At 37.7% G+C, this 22,196-nt stretch overlaps 2 protein-coding genes across 6 annotated transcripts; one reads left to right on the forward strand and one right to left on the reverse strand.

Moving 5' to 3' along the window:
* The first annotated feature begins 308 nt into the window (after positions 1–308).
* katnal2 (katanin p60 subunit A-like 2) lies at positions 309–17,750 on the forward strand. 3 transcript variants are annotated; one of them, XR_009061144.1, is made up of 16 exons: positions 309–642; positions 2,609–2,679; positions 2,797–2,963; positions 3,034–3,082; positions 4,187–4,283; positions 4,360–4,458; positions 8,979–9,023; positions 10,256–10,333; positions 11,530–11,628; positions 12,217–12,280; positions 12,896–13,014; positions 14,638–14,729; positions 15,722–15,832; positions 16,264–16,426; positions 16,508–16,629; positions 16,822–16,969. XR_009061144.1 is itself a non-coding variant. In XM_057819303.1 (16 exons), exons 1-16 carry the CDS (start codon positions 592–594, stop codon positions 16,959–16,961), a joined length of 1,548 nt encoding a protein of 515 aa, XP_057675286.1. In that variant the 5' UTR covers positions 309–591; the 3' UTR covers positions 16,962–17,750. The 3 variants fall into 3 exon arrangements, 2 of the variants coding, with proteins under 2 accessions (XP_057675286.1, XP_057675287.1); XM_057819303.1 differs by having other exon boundaries at positions 16,527–16,629; positions 16,822–17,750; XM_057819304.1 differs by having other exon boundaries at positions 16,508–16,952.
* Positions 16,062–22,188, reverse strand: hdhd2 (haloacid dehalogenase-like hydrolase domain containing 2). 3 transcript variants are annotated; one of them, XM_057819306.1, is made up of 9 exons: positions 21,654–21,862; positions 20,380–20,489; positions 20,199–20,301; positions 19,668–19,773; positions 18,084–18,168; positions 17,775–17,940; positions 17,550–17,600; positions 17,392–17,455; positions 16,062–17,314 (listed from the first exon to the last, which is right to left on the reverse strand). In XM_057819306.1, exons 1-9 carry the CDS (start codon positions 21,729–21,731, stop codon positions 17,211–17,213), a joined length of 867 nt encoding a protein of 288 aa, XP_057675289.1. In that variant the 5' UTR covers positions 21,732–21,862; the 3' UTR covers positions 16,062–17,210. The 3 variants fall into 3 exon arrangements, with proteins under 3 accessions (XP_057675289.1, XP_057675290.1, XP_057675288.1); XM_057819307.1 differs by lacking the exon at positions 21,654–21,862 and adding an exon at positions 20,773–21,624; XM_057819305.1 differs by lacking the exon at positions 21,654–21,862 and adding an exon at positions 21,869–22,188 and having other exon boundaries at positions 16,063–17,314.
* Positions 22,189–22,196: the final 8 nt, after the last annotated feature.

Genomic DNA, 22,196 nt, shown 5'->3' on the forward strand with positions numbered 1-22,196 from the left:
ATTTCCATCAAAATCAGTTAATGTGTATTTCTCATTTGAATGAGGCCACTTTAACTCATTGCTCGCCATTGTCGTTCATAGGTGTCAAATTCAGTTTAAGTATTGTGACTGATCATCTGTCAGTGCCATTGACGGCGCCTAACGGCCAATCCAAGTTTGAGCGAGTCCTACAATGAAGTTGTAATTACTAGATTTATAATATCACATTATGATGTATACCGTCATGTCTATAACACAGCCTTGGCCTTGGTACACTTTGGCACAATAATGATCATAAACAGTAAACTTGTTCCACAATTGCTAAATACCCCAACCTTTGACGTGAAGAATGACGCCAGACACAAATAATGCTTTGGAACAATGAAGGACGTGTACTAACACGTTGGAGACTATTTTAAATGATTCCATTCATTGATCGTTAACGTTTACAATTTGATGTTTAGCAACTAGCTATGGCACTGCCAGCTACTCTTAAATAATGAAGTATAATTACGGCAAGTCCCGAGGGACAATCCAGCCTGCCGAGTCTCAAATTGTCCATCAGCCTCAGTCATCGAAAGTACGCTTGACACAAATGTTAATTCAGCAGTAATGGAGCATTCGTACAATTCTATAAAGCTTGCACATCAAGCTCGAGAGGCGGTAAGTGGAGACTCGGTGTTGTTTATCATGCTTTCCCGTAATTTTAGACACTGTTTTTTTTTAATGATAAGACTTGATTTAGCAAAGCTTCGTGGAGGTAAAACATGTCTCTGAAAATAATTTTCGTGGGGCCAGAATATATTTTTTATCCAATAATGTGTATATGTTATATTTCTTGTAGTTTAGACTATTTTCGGTTGTTGACGACAGTAGAATTTAGTAGCAAGCATGCTGTATTGGCGTGCAATGGTTGCTTAGTTACCTGGATCGACTGAACGTAATTCATGATCGTTTGTCGACCTCTACTGGCAATAACTGTCATTGCAGGAGGGAGAGCCCTGCAAGACTTTACTCTGACCAATAATGTCCTTAATTTTTTTTTTATAGCCTTTATCCTCTCAATGCTGTTGTTTTGCATCATCCCTCAAATTATATATATGAAAAGTGAATTAAGGAAACAGTACAATGTTTTTGTACAATGTTTGTTATCTAGCACACTTGCTTCTGAAGGATTAGATTGTTGAATTATTTAAAAATGTTGTCTTTTGGCCAAGGACGTAGGTTTGGTCTCAGCATTAGTAGGGATGATATAACAGCATAACCTGCATTTTACTGGGGACGGGACATTAATAAGACCAAACAGATTATTTAACAGGGCCACATTTGTCATGAATATGAGCCTAATGAAATGATCAAAGCAAAATAAATCTGTATTTACTATTACTAACTTTTATGTGTATTGGTTCACATGATACAACGTTCGATTCAAACCTTTATTTTCAAAAACTACTAAAGAAACATTTTGAAGTGCAAGTCTTATTTAAAAAAAAAAAAAAAAAAAAAGTGGGAGTCCACTTCTGGGGGACACTGGAGTACTCCTAGACTCAAACTAAAGTATTGTAATATAAAAGTGATTTGGGAAAACAGTCATGCAAAAAAAAAATCTGAGATATCCAAGGACCGATCTACAGCTGAGGCATCCAAAGTACTCTCATGAAATTCTAAAGTGTGATTTCATTTCACTTTTTTTTCCGTGTCAGTTCATGTTCATGTCTGTGTCCCTCTGAAGTAGACACATACTTGGGACTTGCACTCTGAAGCCACCGCATTGCATTACAGTAAACCACACATTGCAAACAATGCTAACTCTGATGCAGGTCAGACTTTTATTTGCAAAATTAGTGGTGTTTCCCCCACCTCCATAACACTGACGTCTTTTTACGTGCCTGTGTGGCGGGAGGAGGGGGCGGGGGTCAAGTTATCAGCCAATCAAACATACCTTTGGGGGGGGGGGGCATCACATTCAGCAAGTGAAAAGGGATAAATGTAAGTCTGAGCATAATGAAAATAATTAACTTAATAATGGTATGGTCTATTCTATCGTTACAACATATGGGATGACAATCAAAATTACCCATATAACTGAAATCATTGTATAATGCAAATAAGTTGGTTAAAAGTTGGGGACAATGTGAGCATCCTGAAAAGTTGATAGTGTTACGTCCCTGTACCGTCCCTATGCTAACCTACGTCCTTGCTTTTTGCCTTCCATGACACAAGTGGTTTTATTAGTTTAATATTTGAAAAAGGATATATCAGTAGTGAATACACAGCGGGGGGTGGCCGGTAATTAAGCATCCATGAAATTCATCATTAAACTATTATATTATGAGGTCTATGTATGCATCCAAACGCCAATGGATGACATGTCGTACATTACTCGAGAAAAATCATTGCACCTAGCATTTGTTAGTAAATTGCCCCTGCAATGCCGCACTTTGTGGCCACATATATTAAACATGCCACAAAGCACCACAACAAATATGTTGTGACTGATAGAATTTTATCGTTAACCCCCCTAAAAAGTGTTGTCAAAGATTAGCTGCTTAATCTAGTACCGAATTCCTTCTCAGTTTTTTAGTCGTTTGACATTTTTTGTCTTGCTTTTTGATGTGACCATTATTAGGACGAGCTGCGGATTGAGATGAGGAAAAGAAGCCTTCTGATCCTGATCTACCAACATCTAATGAGGCAAGGGTTAGTCTTCAATTCAGTGTTCTCTCTCCAAATCTTTGTTTTAATTCATAGAGCAGGTTTACAACGCAAATAGCAAAAAGTGGCATCAATAGTCAGGTGTTTGTGTCTATCCCACAGCTTTGTGGCCACGGCAGTGGCCTTGGACCAGGAGATGAATGGCGGCGTGAAGAAGTTTGAGGTTTGTGAAAATATCGATTTGGAGATGGTGCTGATGGAGTACGAGAGCTATCACTATGTCAAGTTCCAGAAATATCCCAAACTTATCAAGAAAGTAGCAGAACCAGGTGACACAATTTAACAAAGGCGTCTTGTTAAAATCCAGTGTGCTTACCAAGGATTGTTGTGTCTTTTCAGTTCCCTGCCAAGGTGAAAGCAGATCTCTTAAAAGTGCTGGAAAAAAGAGGTGCGTGTGGAAGTCAATGTTGGACCAATGCAAACACATTAGCTAGTACCGGAGTCATTTTTTATAGGGTGCCATTTGTTTCCTCGGTATACATTAAGCTGTATATTCACTAAAGTTGGACAATTATTACTATTTTTTTTTTGTGTGTGTAATATATATTTCCTTTGGTTATAATTTGAAGGGTGCAGGCTCATCATTCTATTTTTTAAATTTAATTTACTTCTGGTAAAAGGTTGTTATGGAATTTTGCTGTGTCCCCAGTGTGTTTCATTCAAATCCAGTATAAAATAACTAATTAAAGTAGAAAAAAATCCAAAATAATTGTTATAATTTTATCCTCCTGGATAAAATATCTTTAATCATGTGTTGTTTTTAAATCAAAATATATTATTTGATTTAAAAAAAAAAAAAAAAAAAAAAAACATTAAAAAAAGAAGAGAAAAAAGATTTTCTGTTCGTCCTCAGTGTCACTGCCCACTCTGTTAATTTGTATTAGTGTCCCGTTTATTAATGACCTCACTCTTCTACGATTGCATCACACCAGTGGCAGGAAACTCAACTGTGGTAAGCAATTTTATTTATCATAAAATAGAAAAAATAAGTATCAGATTTTGCAGGTTTTTTTTTTTAAAGTACACTCATTGTTGTTGATGATAATGTGTCCACTCTGTTAAAGCTATATATAAAATAAATAAATTGATTCATTTCAAAAGGTTTATTTTTTATAAAATTGTAGAATTCTCATCAATTAGGCTATCCAAAGTCATGTTAGCTATTATGCTAGCAAAGCTAGGCTGAGGACCAACTTTAGTCCCCTCTGTTTGTGTCCACTCTGTTGTATCCAAATGGCAACCTATAAAAACAATGACCCACCTATAACAGGTATGTGTATTGATATCATTTTATTCATGTTTGTGTGTTGTGCACACATGCATTTCCTGGGTGGGGTTTTTGGCGGTCCGGCTGCTGCTGCCGCTCCTGTCCAAATGCTCTTCTTGATGTGTAATTGGACATCCTTCCTCATGGGACTAATTAAGGCATATTGTATCTTATTGTGACTATAAAAAAACAGACATCCCATTCCCACTTTTTTTTTTATGTTAGGGCTGCTTGTTCAGCTGTGAAGCCTCTTCCCAAAATCCAGCCTCCTAACCTTGGTGGAGACTCAAAAGGGAACGCTGTTGTTCCTGCACGCACCAGTGTAAGAGATTCATCTAACACTTTTAAAACAGAATTATTATTTCCTTCTTCGTGATTTTTTTTTTTTTTTCCACCAGGGTGAAGGTTTATCTTGCACCACAGAATTGTCAGAATTGAGTCTCAGTGTTCACCCCATCATTTCTGCACAAGCTGGAGTGACACCCGTGATCAAGAAGGTGCGCTTGATATCTTAGTTATGACTTATTATGTCTGCAGGAGAATTTTTTACTAAAACCCTGAACTGGTTGCCAGCCAGTTGAAAGGCACATACAGTGCCTTGCAAAAGTATTCGGCCCCCTTGAATCTTGCAACCTTTCGCCACATTTCAGGCTTCAAACATAAAGATATGAAATTTAATTTTTTTGTCAAGAATCAACAACAAGTGGGACACAATCGTGAAGTGGAACAACATTTATTGGATAATTTAAACTTTTTTAACAAATAAAAAACTGAAAAGTGGGGCGTGCAATATTATTCGGCCCCTTTACTTTCAGTGCAGCAAACTCACTCCAGAAGTTCAGTGAGGATCTCTGAATGATCCAATGTTGTCCTAAATGACCGATGATGATAAATAGAATCGACTTGTGTGTAATCAAGTCTCCGTATAAATGCACCTGCTCTGTGATAGTCTCAGGGTTCTGTTTAAAGTGCAGACAGCATTATGAAAACCAAGGAACACACCAGGCAGGTCCGAGATACTGTTGTGGAGAAGTTTAAAGTCGGATTTGGATACAAAAAGATTTCCCAAGCTTTAAACATCTCATGGAGCACTGTGCAAGCCATCATATTGAAATGGAAGGAGAATCAGACCACTGCAAATCTACCAAGACCCGGCCGTCCGTCCAAACTTTCTTCTCACACAAGGAGAAAACTGATCAGAGATGCAGCCAAGAGGCCCATGATCACTCTGGATGAACTGCAGAGATCTACAGCTGAGGTGGGAGAGTCTGTCCATAGGACAACAATCAGTCGTACACTGCACAAATCTGGCCTTTATGGAAGAGTGGCAAGAAGAAAGCCATTTCTCAAAGATATCCATAAAAAGTCTCGTTTAAAGTTTGCCACAAGCCACCTGGGAGACACACCAAACATGTGGAAGAAGGTGCTCTGGTCAGATGAAACCAAAATTGAACTTTTTGGCCACAATGCAAAACGATATGTTTGGCGTAAAAGCAACACAGCTCATCACCCTAAACACACCATTTCCACTGTCAAACATGGTGGTGGCAGCATCATGGTTTGGGCCTGCTTTTCTTCAGCAAGGACAGGGAGGATGGTTAAAATTGACGGGAAGATGGATGCAGCCAAATACAGGAACATTCTGGAAGAAAACCTGTTGGTATCTGCACAAGACCTGAGACTGGGACGGAGATTTATCTTCCAACAGGACAATGATCCAAAACATAAAGCCAAATCTACAATGGAATGGTTCAAAAATAAACGTATCCAGGTGTTAGAATGGCCAAGTCAAAGTCTAGACCTGAATCCAATCGAGAATCTGTGGCAAGAGCTGAAGACTGCTGTTCACAAACACTCTCCATCCAACCTCACTGAGCTCAAGCTGTTTTGCAAGGAAGAATGGGCAAGAATGTCAGTCTTTCGATGTGCAAAACTGATAGAAACATACCCCAATCGATTTGCAGCTGTAATTGGAGCAAAAGGTGGCGCTACAAAGTATTAACGCAAGGGGGCCAAATAATATTGCACGCCCCACTTTTCAGTTTTTTATTTGTTAAAAAAGTTTAAATTATCCAATAAATTTTGTTCCACTTCACGATTGTGTCCCACTTGTTGTTGATTCTTGACAAAAAAAATTAAATTTCATATCTTTATGTTTGAAGCCTGAAATGTGGCGAAAGGTTGCAAGATTCAAGGGGGCCAAATACTTTTGCAAGGCACTGTATAGACGCACAACCATCCATGCACACACTCTTACCTACGGACAATTCGGAGTGTTCAGTCGGCATACCATGCATGTGTTTTTGGGGGTGTGACAGGAAACCGGAGAAACCCGCGCACGTCGCCTTCATAATGTGAATTATTTATAACAAGAATAACATCGAAAAATGCTTGTCTTTTTTAAATGCTTCATTGAGTGAGTCCACTCAAATTCACTCGCGCTTTGACGCTCACGCTGGCGAGAACAGCCTCTCACTTACACAAAGAATGAGTTGCCACAGCACACTTCAGATTGGGCTACCGCTAATGTTAGTGATGCACGATAATACATTTTTCAACCGATAACGATAACCGATAATTTCCTCCTCATTCCAACCGATAACCGATAATGTCAATCCGATAATTCTATTAAAAGATTTATGTAAAATTTTAAAGTATACACAAAAGAAAATATTACTGTGAAAAAATATAATTTATTGCTCTTTTTTTTCAACATAAAATATGAACAAGTATTCAATTCCAACATCTAAATAATGACAGATTGTCTGACATTGTGTAATGGCAAACTTTTGGCAACAATTCCTTAGAGTAAATACCTAAGTTGCACAAAAATGCCTTTAAAAGTAAGCCATTCCTAACATATATAACATTAATACACTGCAAAACACACCTCCTTAAAACTAGTCAGTTTTAAGTGTAAATCTGCCAGCGCTTCAAGTGTATTTCTCTCAGATGTCTTGGAAGAAAAATAGCGAGCTGAAAATAATCTTAACAGCCTTATTTTAAGCAATACATTATTATACTTAATCCTAAAAAAAAAAAAAAAAAAACTTGGAAGAAGAAAAGATTTTGAATAATATTTGTGGCTACAGAATATTATTGTTATTTCATTACAACAGGCATGTGCATATTTAAATAGATAAGTGTTAATAAGTGCCAATAAGTTTTGATTATCTACTGTGACTGTAATTGAGCAGACAAATAAGTTAAATTAATTTGAAAAGTGATTGCTAATGTTATATGCTTTGTTGCACACTGTGAAAATGATTAACTCAAAAGAGCGAGATGTCATGTACCCATTCTGCAGTGCTTTGTTTACATTTGCGGCTTTGCTTTACAGCAGCTAAACTGATACACGGCAGTACTATTTGGACAGAGTTGCAGCTCGCATTCGCGTGCGTGTTTTGTGCCTGAGTTTTGTTAAGCCGAAAATAAAGGCAGCGTTACAAAGTCATCTGACCGCTCGTCATTTTACATACTGAATGCATTATTGACTGGCTGACTTCGTTTTCTCCATGTTTAAATTATCATCTAACCACTATGCCGTCATAAGCTTGCTTACTGGACATCACTTTTCCAAATGGTGGTGAAAATGCGATTGGCATGTTTTTCATGAAGAATGGTGGTCGTATAAACTGCATTATTTTTTTATCCAGGGCTTTGGCTGTCGGGTCATTTCGGTTTTAAAAAAATCGTGTCTCGTCTCGGCGGCGGCGGCTACGTTCGTACCAGGTAATCCGCCCGCACCGGCCGGTTCGCCGCGGCGTATTCAGGCCTGGCTCTGCTCGCACGCCGTCGGGGAACGCTCGAGAAACCGGGGTGTTCGCCGGAGGTCCTGCAGCCGGGGAACCGGGCTCTGCCCGCCCCGTCAACGGCAAGGCAGCGGCGGCCTGCCGGACCGGCCAGAGCGGCGGGCTCCGTCGGAAGACGGCTACTTGCAGACTATCGGTCTCCAGTCGTGCCGGTGTTTAGCCTTAGATGAGAGTTTACCACCCGCCTTGGGCTGCTTTCCTAAACAACCCGACTCTGTATTGTCACATGCCCCGTAGTTTAGCTTGTGTTTACAATAGCTTTAAATTAGCATTCCCGCTAGCAGCAGCCTCGTATTCGTTCCAAAAATCTTTGTGATGCAGTTTAAAATGGATGCTGGGTTAGTAGTTTTGAATGAGGACGCTTTCTTTCGGCTTCGTGGAACTTCTGCGGTACATGATTCGCAGATGGCGAGAGCGTCGTTTTTTTAGTAACAGCCGCCATAATATTCAACTATTTCTTGTCGTGTAACTCCGCCTCCTCAACCCCTCCTCCCTCAGGGGCTTCAGAGAGGGGAGGGGTTGAGGAGGCGGCGTGCTGAATTCTTCGGTTGGGCACATTTGGAGGCTAAATCAAGTATATAATTATCGGATTGCATTATCGGTTGAATTTTTTTATTATCTGGATTATCTGTGTGACGTCATAATTGCCATTATCGGCCGATAATTATCGGCGACCGATATTATCGTGTATCTTTAGCTAATGTGTAACAAAGTTAACAATGATTAACACATTGGTGCCTTTGATCGTAGAGCTACCGAATCTTCTCTGGCCAGATCAAAGCTACAAACCTGTCAATCATTGTTAACATTAAGTACCAAATGGTGAGCAAGAAAAACAAGTTTGGTCGCACTGCTTAGCAGGAGGGAGGGTAAGAGGCTGTGGCGCTTTGAAAAACAAGTTTGCGTGTTCAAAAACATTTTTTAAAATATTGCACATCCATGCAATGCGAGTATTGCGCATCCGCACAACTCGATGACAATGTTGAAACGATATATCGTTTTGGCCTACTTAAGAAGCAACATTCTCTCATTCTCTCTCACTTCAGAAAAGAAGGATTCACTGATCGCCATGCTTTGTGCTAAAATTGGAACAGGGGCCATTCAAATTAGAGGTGGGGGCAGTGCCCCTTTGGCCCCACCCTTAAAACCACTACTGACTTTCCCCTTTGATGCATTTTAAATTCTGTGCACACATTGTGTTATAGGTCCAGGTGACTGACAGCGTGGGAGGTGAAGGAGACAGCGAAGAGGTGATAATGCCATGTTTGTTGTTTTGCAGATGTTTCTACAAAATGTTACAGCATGCAACACTTGCCTATATTTAAATTGCTGTAATTTTTGGTCTATAAAATGCACATGACTATTAACTGAACCCACAAAACTTGACAAGGAAACCATATTTGTTCCTATCTAAACCACACTGGATTATAATTTGCAGATATCCACATTCTTTTATTGTTTACACAAAAAGGCATGCATTAAACTGTTAAAAATACATTTAAAAGCAGCACTGGATTGTACGCTGCAGAATTCAAAGCATGAAAAGAAATAGTGGCTTACGTATAGTCCAAAAATGACAGGATCAATAACATTCCATCGGCAAGCGCAAATACTCACAACAATTATTTTGGGCCAAGAAAATTTGTCAGCTATTCCATTCAATTCTTGATTTTAGGGCTGTCAAACGATTAACATTTTTTAATCGAGTTAATTACAGCTTAAAAAATAATTAATCGTGATTAATCGGAATTCAAACCATCTAAAAAATATGCAATATTTTTCTGTAAACTAGTGTTGGAATGGAAAGATAAGACACAAGATGGATATATACATTCAACACACAGTACACTAGTACTGTATTTGTTTATTATAACAAATCAACAAGATGGCATTAACATTAACATTCTCTTAAAGCGATCCATGAATAGAAAGACTTGTAGTTCTTAAAAGATAAATGTTAGTACAAGTAAAAGAAATTTTATATTAAAACCCCTCTTAATGTTTTCGTTTTATTCAAATTTTTAAAAATTTTCAATCAAAAAATAAACTAGTAGCTCGCCATTGTTTATGTCAATAGTTACACCATGCTCGCTCATTGTGCTGAACCCTATAAAATCATTTGGGCCGAAGCTCCAGCAGAGGGCACCAAACACCAAAAAACAAGTAACAAGCGGACATTACACTGCTGTCATTTTAATCTGTTTGAGCGGGGCATGTGCGTTAATTGCGTCAAACATTTTAACGTGATTAATTTAAAAAATTAATTACCGCCCGTTAACGCGATAATTTTGACAGCCCTAATTGATTTATTTACCAAACAACTCATTCAGTCCCATGGATGTCGAAAACCGCCATCAATGCCAGTGAATGAATCCATTGGGTAATAGCTCATGATAGGATGACAATCCATTCAAGACTTAAACTGTTCTAATTTTGAATTTGAGCTTTAATTTTCAATTAAGTTTACTGCACTTCTGTGTAGGAACGGCTGCTGAAGCCCCTTAGTGGATTTTCAGGAATGAGTGGTGAGATGAAAGAACTTGCCACAGTTATCAATAAGGTACGCACAGACACAAACAAACAAACACTTAAAATCAGGCAATGTTTTTTTTTTTTATTGTTTCATTTTTCCCAAATATATTATTCCTGCAGGTGCTGGGAAAAAATACAGCCGTCATACATACTGGTCTACTTACAATATGCACTAGATGCTGAAAAAGATATAACGGCACTCTGTGGTGACATAAAAAAAATCACTCGATTATAGATCCATCTACTGAATCTGAATTCAAGTTCAAAATAATATGCAATGTCCATCTACTACGTTTATTGCTGTGCTGTAGTGTCAGAGCGGCTTCTGAAGCCCCTCAGTGATTTTTCAAGAATGAGTGGTGAAGCAAAATAAATTACCGCTGTCATAGATGAGGTACAAATTGATAAGGTACAAATTACTTATACACATTTACACACACAGACATACTTATTATTTAGTAGGTTTTCATTTTATAATGCGCTACCTCAACGTACATGCAGATGTTAAAAAATAAATATTTCAGTGTGTTATGTGCTCCTCCTAATATTCATTACTCGTTAGATAATGCTGTTATATTGATATCATCAAATTGTACAAATAGTCGTGATGGTGTGCCTGGTCAATGCCTAAAGAATTCGAAAAAGATTTTTTTTTTTTTTTTTTTTAAGTTATTACACCCCAGTAGTGATAGTCAGTTTTTTGTGATGTAAAAAATAATAATAATAAAAAATGAGACCAACAACATACGAACCCAGACGAACATGGGAAACTGCGCCGCTTCCTTTGAGTTTGAATGTTATTACTATACTTATTTCTGAACACATTTGTGCACCCCTTTTCATTTTAGTTGTTTATTATTAATTCCACTCTTGTAAAGGTTGACAACAATGTAGTTTAGTTGTACAGATCATTGATGATGAAAAACGGTTTGAAATGAATTATCTTAGTCTCATTTTTATCTTACTCGTTTTAACAGAGGTGTGAAGACTTTTCACAGCTGTTGTGTATGTGATGCCAAAATCTGCACACAAGAGTGCAGCAAAGAGCTTTTTTCACAATGAATTTCTGTGTCTAATTAATGAAGGAATATGTTCTCTGTTTCTCACTTTGGGATCTGTATATGCCACTATGTTTTTTGTTTGTTTGTTTGTTTCTATCTCATAACTTCCACGGGCATCACATCACTTCTTATGTGTATGTATGTGTGTTTGTTGTCTTGATAGGACATCTTTTTGCACAACCCCAACGTGAGGTGGGAGGACATCATCGGCCTGGAGGATGCAAAGCGATTAGTCAAAGAGGCCATCGTCTATCCCATTAAGGTGTGCCCACTGCTATTTCAGCATCGCACGCCCTTTTTCGATTCTGAATACATCTCCTTTAAAGGCCTGAGAGGGGTGGGGGTCAGGCCATTCTGTTAAGTTGACATTAAATCTATATGTGTGATAATATGGCAACGTGTACATAGATGGATAGACTGAGAGAAGGGGCAGACTTCAAGTGGAAATTCTATACACACATATCCAGATGTCATCACTCTGACGCTTCTGATGGATGTGATGACATCAAATCAGGTCGTCTGCATCCACTTGACATTTACACACTGAGATGAGGACCGATGTGTCTATCTGCTTCCCTGCAGCTTTCCTTTTATTGAATAACATCCTGCCGCCACATTCTGTCTCCATTACTATTCATTCTCTGAGGTATAAGGTCACTTTGGTGATTCCACACCACCCCTGTTTATCACCTGAGATTCATACTAATGTGTGTATTCGTTAGTAATGCTCCTCCCACCACCCAAGACAACAATTATATAAGTGGTCTTTGTGCATTTACACCATTGTATTGCACAATTGTAATTATGAAACTTTTTTTGTTTTTTAATATTCTACTCCTTCTTGTGACAGTATCCCCAGCTTTTCACAGGACTCCTTTCTCCGTGGAAAGGATTGTTACTCTATGGCCCCCCAGGTAAAAAACAAACAAACAAAAAACAATAAAATAAATACATTTAAAAATAATACTAATAATAGTAAAATAAAATAAAAAAGGTGTGTGACCTTTGGACTCATGCGCATAATTGAGTATGCCAAATTGTAGCAATGTTCAATGTTGGGAATTTTCCACTTAAGAGAAGCAATTAATCCCCCATTTAATATGATTGAATGGGAATTTATGGGAATGAAACAATGAATTTCACCATTATATATTGATGTTTAATAAGGAACATCAATACACTGCAGTTTTGTTTGTTTTTTTATTTAAAAAAAAAAGCTAAAGAGCTGTTGTCTTTTTGATATTTTGCCAAACATTATGAGCCAAAATTATAGTTGCAAGCATATATCTGATATACTGCTGAATAACTTAAGTGACAATGTAATGGAGTAATATGGTACAGTAATGGCATTGCATGTGGGTTAGGAGAGAGATCTGCAGTATGTTGCAAGGATGTAGGCTCATGAGCTTAATTACTGTAAATTTCCATGAAAAGCAAACAATCTGGAATATTTACAACATGCAAATGCAATTGAAATGTACAAGAAACATCAAGGAATCTTACTGGAAATTTTCCACCCCAACTCCCAGGTACGGGTAAGACCTTGCTGGCCAAGGCAGTGGCTACTGAATGTAAGACAACCTTCTTCAACATATCAGCATCAAGCTTAGTAAGCAAGTGGAGAGGAGACTCTGAAAAACTGGTCAGGGTATGTTCAATCGGCACGGTCACATTATTAGGTATATCTGCACAATATTGAGTTCCAAATACAAGAGTTGTATCAAATATGGTTGTTTTCAAAAATAAGTATGCTCAAAAGATAAACATTGACCAGTTATTGCTTGCATAGGTGTAGAATTACACTGCATGTTTCGTGTTACTAATATTCCACTACCCCTTTAAATGACTACTGTAATTTTTGCACTACAGGACTCACCTGACTATAAGCCGCCACCCACCAAATTTGGCACGAAAACGACATTTGTTCATAGATAAGCCGTACTGGACTATAAGCCACAGCTGTCCTCACTGTAGTATGGGATATTTACACCAAAAGATATTAACAGTTAACACTTTGATTGACAGCGGCATCATACGACTGTCATTAGACCAAATGAACCACCAAGAAGCTTTGAACCAAGTGGCTGCAAAGCTTTATTGCTTCAAGAAGCTTCATTTGGCCATCACTCCTCCCTTGGGGGAGACAGTCAACCTCTGCTGCCACCTGCTGTCAACACTGTTGTTGTCCAACATGCCTACTAGCATGAATTGCAGCGCTACATATGTAAAAACAGCAATCAAAATTTATGCTCTGTGCTAATTATTTCTTCACTGACTGTTCCAGTTGTTCCATTAATAGCTAGTTATGGTATTTGGTAATAATCTAATTGACAGTGGTGGCACTTAATGACATCTGTCAAAAGCATCCAGTAATGCCCCTGATAGTGTAATGTCATAATTATGACGGTCATATGACAGTCTTATGACGCTGCTGTCAAATACAGTGTTACCTACAGTATAAACCCCAAAAATCAACAAACTAGCCGCACTGGACTATAACCCACAGGATTCAAAATGAAGGAAAAAAGTAGCGGCTTATCGTCCAAAAATTACGTTATACACAGTCAGGTACATATCTTCTTTTAGATCACCATGAGCGAGGTTTCACATTCTCAATTACTTTTCTCCTTGTGTCGGACACTAACCAAAATTGCCACTTCTCTATTATTCGTGAACAGGTCAGAATTAAATATACATAGACAGGTTACAGTATATTCTAGGCAAGTATAAGCAGTGGTACTCAGGGGCCAAGTTTAATTTTTTTTATTGGGGCTAATTAATTAATCAATTGCAGAGTTCAAATGGCTACACCTGTGTTAATCATAGACAGATTACAATAAAGTTTGGTATGTGTATTCTACCTAGGGATGTAAAGGCATCGATCCTCGGAACCCTCTTTCAAATTTTCGTCTCTGCTGATTGTTTACATTAATAGGTTGCGTATTTATGGTTGCCTATATATACTGTCACAGTTAGCCAGTAGGATGCCGGGCAGTCATAGTTCGTTTTGAACTTTTTTTTCCTTTCTTTATTTTTATGGACTTGGTCTTGTCTGAGTCTAAACTTGTCCGGTCTTTGTTGTTTATGGTCTTGAGGAAAGATTTGGTTTATGAGTGTGATCTTGACCATGATTCTACTGTATGTAGATAGTAATAATGTGAAAGTGTAAAATATTAGCCTTTACCTATCAAATAAGTTTACGTCACCCAATCTTAAATGACTATATATATCATTTGGTTTATTCTATTAATTTTTTTATTGTTGTTTACAGGTTCTATTTGAATTGGCACGGTACCACGCCCCCTCCACTATCTTTCTTGATGAGGTAGACTCAATGATGGGCCAGAGAGGAAGTAACATGTTGTAAGTTGACATCTTAATTTACTCCATTCGTCTCATCCTCAACATCTGCCTGGTGTCAATTTGAGACGACAATTGTCTGTATGTGTCAGTGAAGCTGATAAGTGCGCTACATTAGAGGCAAGGATTGGTCAAAATGTTCCGTGCTAATGCATCATTTGTGGAATATTGAATGTTATTCATCGTCAATTGTCTCCACCAAGCTCTCCTTGTCAAAGAATGAGAAAATGCTACTGTTTGCATTGTGTTTAGAACGTCTTAATAAGATTTTTCTTAAATCTAGTCAAATAATTTTCTCCATCTTGTTTTGAATGTGAAAGACCAGTTAACAGATTAATGCAACAAGTTACTCCACTTAAAGTAAATATTACTAGTTGGTTTTATGAAGCCCATACATCTAAACGTTGGACATTTTTCAACTAAATCAAGAAACATTTGCTTTCAAATAATGCTTTGAACAATATCTGTTCTTGAATTATCAACATTTGACATTTCAAAACTTTTTTTTAAGATTAAAAATAGTAATTTATTGCTTAAAATAAGCCTGTTGAACCAAAAATAAACTTATTTCAGAAAAATCTAAGTGGATAAAATTGAATTATTGGCAAACAATTTCACTTTTTTCAAGTAGATTTACATTGAAAGCCAGGGAATTTTGCTCATTTTAAGGTGTGTTTTTGAAGTGTAAGCTGGAAGTCGCAAGTCATATTTTTAGAAAATGGTTGCTTGAGCAGTCTTGTTGATTTGTGAAATGGGTTTCTGTGGACATTACGGTCCACAACTAATGTATGTTTTATTTGTGTACATTTCTAAAATAACATTTAGAAAATGTAATCTATATACGGCTAGTGACATGTAATACATTTAAAAATCCTCACAATTGAATGTGTGGGAAATTAGGGTATATTAGTGTACCGTCAATTTTGTGATGTGTGACTGTTTAAAAACTGCAAGAATTTATGAAGTGTGCCCACAAAGTGCTGTTGTGTTTTCAGAGGCGAGCATGAGGGCAGTCGCAGGTTGAAGGCAGAGCTGCTGGTCCAGATGGACGGACTGGCGAGATCAGAAGATCTTGTCTTTGTACTAGCAGCCTCCAATCTGCCTTGGTAATGATCACTGAATACAAGCAAACGTTAGAGTCCATCATTTTCACAAGCATGGCTCCTTCCTGTCCTTTCTCATCATATAGGATATTTAATGAGCAATGGAAGGAATAGCACAATAACTGATGAGTGGGCAGTCACTCTAGACATTTATTATGATATAAGCAATTATAAAAGTATATTTTCCAGAATGTTTCTTGTAAAGACTACTGACAAGTTTCACAGCTCATATATGAAACCAAATAATAATCCTTGACACTCAATATTAAAATTATTGACAGTTAAACTTTAGTGTCTTACATTAAAAAAAATAAATAAATAAAAGTTAATTTTGATACTCAAGCTTTTACTGTGTGAGATCATTCAGGATTACGATTATAACATAACAACTAGTTTTCTCCTGAGCCTCGCATTTGAAAGCATCTGTCCATCAGGGAACTGGACAACGGCATGTTAAGAAGACTAGAAAAGCGGATTCTGGTTGGTCTTCCTCCTCCACCGGCCCGTGAAGCCATGATTGCCCATTGGCTGCCTCCGGTCAACTCTACAGGAGAGTTCCAACTAAAAGCTGAGCTCGACTATCAACTTCTGGCAAAGGTAAGATAATGCTCGATTTATGGAAGGGATATGGTCTGATGGCACTGAGTGAGAAAAAAAAAAAAAAAAAAAAAATCCAAGTCTTGTGTTGATTCCTCAGGAGATGAAGGGGTATTCTGGCTCTGACATTCGGCTAGTGTGTAAGGAAGCAGCCATGCGACAAGTCCGCAAAGTCTTTGAGTCTCTGGAATCAAATCAGGATGGTAGGACCAGACAACTTCCGTTCATAGACACACACACAATTAGAAAAAATCCTACCAAAATCTTAGTTCACAAAATACTACAAAGAGTTATGGGAAATTTGATTGGCATGAATTTAGTAGGTGAGCTTGGTGGTGGTGCAGTGGTTATTTTGTCTGATGCAGTTAATATTGGACATCTCAATTCCTTTGCAGGAGACACAGGCATGCTTGCGATCAGACTAGAAACCGTGACAACGCAAGACTTCCTTGAAGTCCTGGCACACACAAAACCATCAGTCAGTGGCGTGATGGAGAAACACACAGCCTGGGAGAAAGACTTTGAATCCGTTTGACAGCCCGGTTTTTATTTACTCAGCAGCTAGACATGTTTGGCTACTTGGTGTTTTCTATTGATTTCCAATTAGGAAGGACTACATTTAGATTAAAAAGCAAACAGTTTATGAGGCAAGCAGTTATGACTTAATGTTAGGATGGTTTTGCTTACGCACCAACATAAAAAACAGCGAACAGATGAAAGGTTATTTAGTTATGTACATGATGATACAAAGTTGCTTCAAGCAACTGCTGTGTATCTAGGGATGTTATAGTAGGTTCTTAAGAATGTGTTCAACAGCATCTGGAAAAGTGTTGCACGTCAGGTGAGGAGGAGGAGTTATTTTATCCTCATCTCCTTGTCTGTATTTACCTAGAAGATGAAACAAGAAGTTAAGTTTGAGCAAAGACTGCCAAAGCTAGTCCTAAAGTGGAAAAGGTTAATCTCACCGGTTTGGACCAGAATCCCCAATATTCCTGCACTCTGAGCACCTCCCACATCATCTCTGGCATCCTGCGTGAAAGCACAAACCACACTTAACTGGACTTGTAAAGTGGGATGGGCAATGTAAACTTAAATTGGAAATTAATTAACAGAGTTCTCTTACATCTCCTATCATGACTGCTTCATCTGGACTACATCCTAAATCAGCCAGAGCCTAAATGGGCAAAACCAATTTCAAATTAATGTCAATTGACTGCCTCTAAAACAATATTAGAAACATAAACTTGGTATGATCCAATGTCAGTACAAAAATGTAGCACCATTACATTTGTAAATGCAGTATTTTTCATTTTGCCATAATAAACTTTTGGAAACACGGAATAACAACCTGAGTGAAAAATGTCTTTTCAGGCTTTCCTACAACAGTAGCTTTACAGTCTGTGGCATACTCCAGTCCGGTTACAAAGGGCCCAGGGCCAAGTGCCAAACCATCTTTCCTTTTGTAGTAGCGAGCCTTATGGATAGCAAAGAGAGGAGCGCCATCTAGAATCAGTCTGAAGGAAATAAAACAACACATGTGAGTGCCCTGTCATAATTAGGGAAGGTTCTAATCTGGTAAATCTTTTAAAATCAGTACTGAGACAAAGGCACATTTTACATACAATTTAACAAGGTCTATTTTCAGGTATAGAATCACCTGAAGGCCTTGTTCATAGTTTGGTAGTTGAAGTGATCAGGTGCGAGTCCGATGACAACAGCGTTCGGTTCTGAAGTGTCAATACCTACAAAGTGGATCGAAACAACATTAACCCTTTAACACCTAAGCCTATTTTGGCTGAATTTGCATGCCTTTGATGTTTCCTTTATATTTCAAAGAAAAAATTGTTCACAATGGCCAGTTTGGGTCCCTTTTTTCAGGACACCATAACTGCCATGTCCAAACTGTTGTTTTCTTCACTGACCAATTATAATAAACATTTTGGACCCAAAAAAGACAAAAAAATCCCAAAATCTTTTTTCAAAATTTGTCATTTTGATGTCCCATTGACAACAAAACATGCTCGACCAACCGTTTTGAAGCTTGATAATATTTATTCAACTTGTTAGCATAAACATTCAATAGGAAAAAACAAGACTGAATAGTTTTATGCATGACAATTCAACACAAACAGCAGGTATGGTCATAGGCGTTTTTGGCCTTTACACATACTATGGTCAAAACAGGTTATATACAGTCCAAAATAGTGAGATTTAAATATATATATATATATATACAGAACACAAAAAGGGTTTCGAGGATATCTCTTTGTGAGGTTAGGTATTGTACCCATCACCTTATCAAAAGTATAACACCCACATCTATATACAAATTGAAAAGATTGATAATGAAGAAAAAAAATAAAATATAACCTTGAAAAAAGTATTTAAAAAAATAATGAAGTAGTTCCGTTCAATTTTTTCTGGCAAGCGACTCAAAAGTTTTTTGGGTTTTTTTCCCGACTCAATAAAGTTTCCTCTTGAACAGGACACGGAGCTACGTCACACACGTCGTACAGCCATCTCTTCCGCGGTATGCGCGCTGTCACTTCTACTCGCCGAGACGCCGACTTATCCGAGGAAAATAACGACAAATATGGCTCATCCTCTTCCTTGAGTTAATGAAATAATACATTAGCTTGCGCTAAATTTAGTTTTCGATACATTTCGCACGTTTCAAAGTCACTCGCTCAATCCAACCAGCCGGTGCTCGCTTTGCATGCCTCCCTTTCCTTAGGTGGCGCCTCGCTCGGCAATTTATTAAAAATGTTCACATTAGGTTCGTCCTTCTTGACCTCACAACGGCTCTTGGGATATGTAGTCTTTCATGCTGCTTTCGGTTTTGAAAAAGGACAAGACAAGAAATGATGGAAATATGGAGATAAACACACATCATCTCCCGTTTTACTTGGTCGATTGACTTCAAATAAAAACTGGTGTGGACATCAACTTCCGCACTTTCAAATGAGAGCAACCAGAGACACGTGGGTCACGTAATTACAGCGTGATGAGGCTTCAAAGATGATATGCGTAAACATGTCGCCGCCGACATTTTTGCTGTTAAAGGGTTAACCATCAACCATGGTCAACTTCCTTTGTACGACAAATTTTTCAGTCAATTACTGTTTTAACTACTGCTCAATAAGCCATCTAAATTACTACTTGATTTACTAAAGAAGGTTAACAAATCCAACATGTTATATACTGTATGTACATTCTTTGTAGTGTAAGTAGTGTAGTGTACCTTTAAAATCTTCCAGTGCACTTTCCTCCACCAGGAGCAATGGTCTGTGTTTGGTCTTTTCTAAAAGACTCCTTGCAGCGCTCAGGGATGTGAAGATTTCTTTTTCCTGTATGGCAGAAATAGCAATAATAAATTAGTCATCAATTCAAGTAAATTTGAAACAATCAATTGAAACAGATTTCTGGCTGGACTTTACAAGTCAAAAACCACGCTCACCCCACATTTTTGTATAAAATAAAACAAACTGAACAACATACTACACCTACACATCACACAGACGCAATTGGCAAAGGCAAGAAACTTTCTATGAGGAAGAAAACTCAGAACACAGGTTATAAGGGTTGAATATAAGAGGAGGAAGCGAACCAATTAACTGTTCAATTTTTGAGACCGCTGCGTCAAAACTGAGATGTTTCCTTTTTTCATCGTTCTTGGGCATTATATTTGAATAGGTTTAAAGTTCAACTTATTTGCTCTTATGATACAAACAGTTAAAGTCACAATATATTTTTGTTGTTGTTCATTTTTTACCTGGACGTCAAATTTGAGCCTTTGCAGCCTTTCCAGCAAGTTCTTCTTACTCTCTTTGGTTGTGTTAGTAACAAACTTGATGGCAACAGATGCCTGCCGTAATCTGTTAACAATCAACACAAAACAAGACATTTTCTGAGTGATGTCCTCATCCAGACAGTGGCTACTGTAAACATCTCACCTGGAGAGAGCATCCTGTGCCCCAGGCACTGCTGTGTCTTCTATGTGCAAAGTTCCACTAAGGTCAATGAGGACGGCTTTTAGAGTGCGTCTGCTGGCCATTCTTTTCACCTTTGTGGAAGAATGTAAGATCATGACACTGTATAAACTTAAAAATGACTATTTTAGAGTAAGAATTGGCTCAGTGGTGAAACTGAGACAGCCACTACCGGCATATCTGGCAAAAATAAAATCAATATGTAAAAACGGGGGAAACTGTAACGACCCTCGTGTAAGAGTAGTCTTTGTTCTCCACAAATCCACTTAAGTAAAAAGTTTTGCGTGGTAAAAATACTCAAAGAAGTACATTTTCTTCAAAAAGTTACCCGAGTAAATGTAACTCATTAATACCCACCTCTGCCCTCAACAAAAATGAGCTCCTGTTCTTTGTTGCATACTTCACTGAAGTTTAATCCAGCACTAAAATATTGAATAAAAGACTGCACATGCACACTGTATACTTAATATAATCCTAAATATAGGAAATTAACCAATTGCAAATCTAATAATCCATGTTTAATAAGGTCATTTCAATATCGTTTTTATCCTTTGATAAAAGCTACTTGGCTTTCAGTGTGTGGGTATGATTTTTTAAACTGATAAATAAAAATGAAGGCCACTGTAAATGGAGGTTTAGACAGTTTTTTTTTTTTTTTCCTAAGCAGCCCAAATAATTCATTCTTTGTGATAGATTATCATCATAATTCATATGAATTGGCAAAATGGATCAGATTACTGCGTTGTTCAAACCTAGATCAGGAAAAAAAACTGAGAGGATTATTGACTGGTTTGTCCTTAAAATATGTGGTTTTCTGCCTAGAATGCAGATTTGGGAACTAATGGGTGGGGGCAATTTATTAGAAGTGGATCGTGATCCCCTTAAATTATTTAGACATGCTTGGATTTTTGTAATGTAGTTATCAGTTTGCGGGACTTACTTAAACAGCTCATGTGTCCCATGGCTGTTATTTGTACTTAGCTCAGTTTAGAGTTCATGCCAAATACGCGTTTGTGCTCATGCGTGTCCATGTGTCAAGGTGTTAGGCATTTCACAATTCAAATGTAAAATTATCATGTACAATTACACCGCATACAATCTGTAAAATTATCATGTACAAATACACCGCACACAATCTAAATGTTTAATTTAGTGACAGTTGCTGTAGTTTAGAACGGCACCGATTTAACTATTTAATAGTTATATATATAATAGTAAGTTTCTAATACTCTGGTTACCTTCAGTTGCATTAGTGTCTTTGTTCTGTTACCAATGAACATTTTATAGATATAACTATCAAAGATGTGTAAACTCATGCTTGTTAAGATGCTTCAATCGCGCTATATTTTATTCTGACTACTTTAAAGGACGTTGGTTGTTTAGCAACGACGGCAATGTAGTGAAACTTTTTAAAAGTACATAAAGGCTGTCATGTGTCATTCGTAAGGCTAACCTTTGTAGAAGTGATATTTGGAGTTGATGCTCCCACTTCCGGTTTTTCTTCTTCGTTGATAATGTAGGAAGCGTGTTCATGTTTTACTCGGAGATGCTGCCCCTTCATTTAAAAGTGCGGTTTTTGCATTACATGTAGAATACCGATGATAATAATAACAAAATTAAAACAAAAGCAGCTCTGTGATTTTACTTGATTTCCACCACATTTCTGGGTCATAATCGTTTAAGAGGGTTATCCTTATTCACTTAATCACTCATTATAATGATAGGGGGGAAAAACATATGTGCCGCATTCCACTAACAACTAACAGACATATCGCATTAAT

This window comes from Corythoichthys intestinalis, chromosome 17, assembly GCF_030265065.1.
Source record: "Corythoichthys intestinalis isolate RoL2023-P3 chromosome 17, ASM3026506v1, whole genome shotgun sequence".
Taxonomy (NCBI): domain Eukaryota; kingdom Metazoa; phylum Chordata; class Actinopteri; order Syngnathiformes; family Syngnathidae; genus Corythoichthys; species Corythoichthys intestinalis.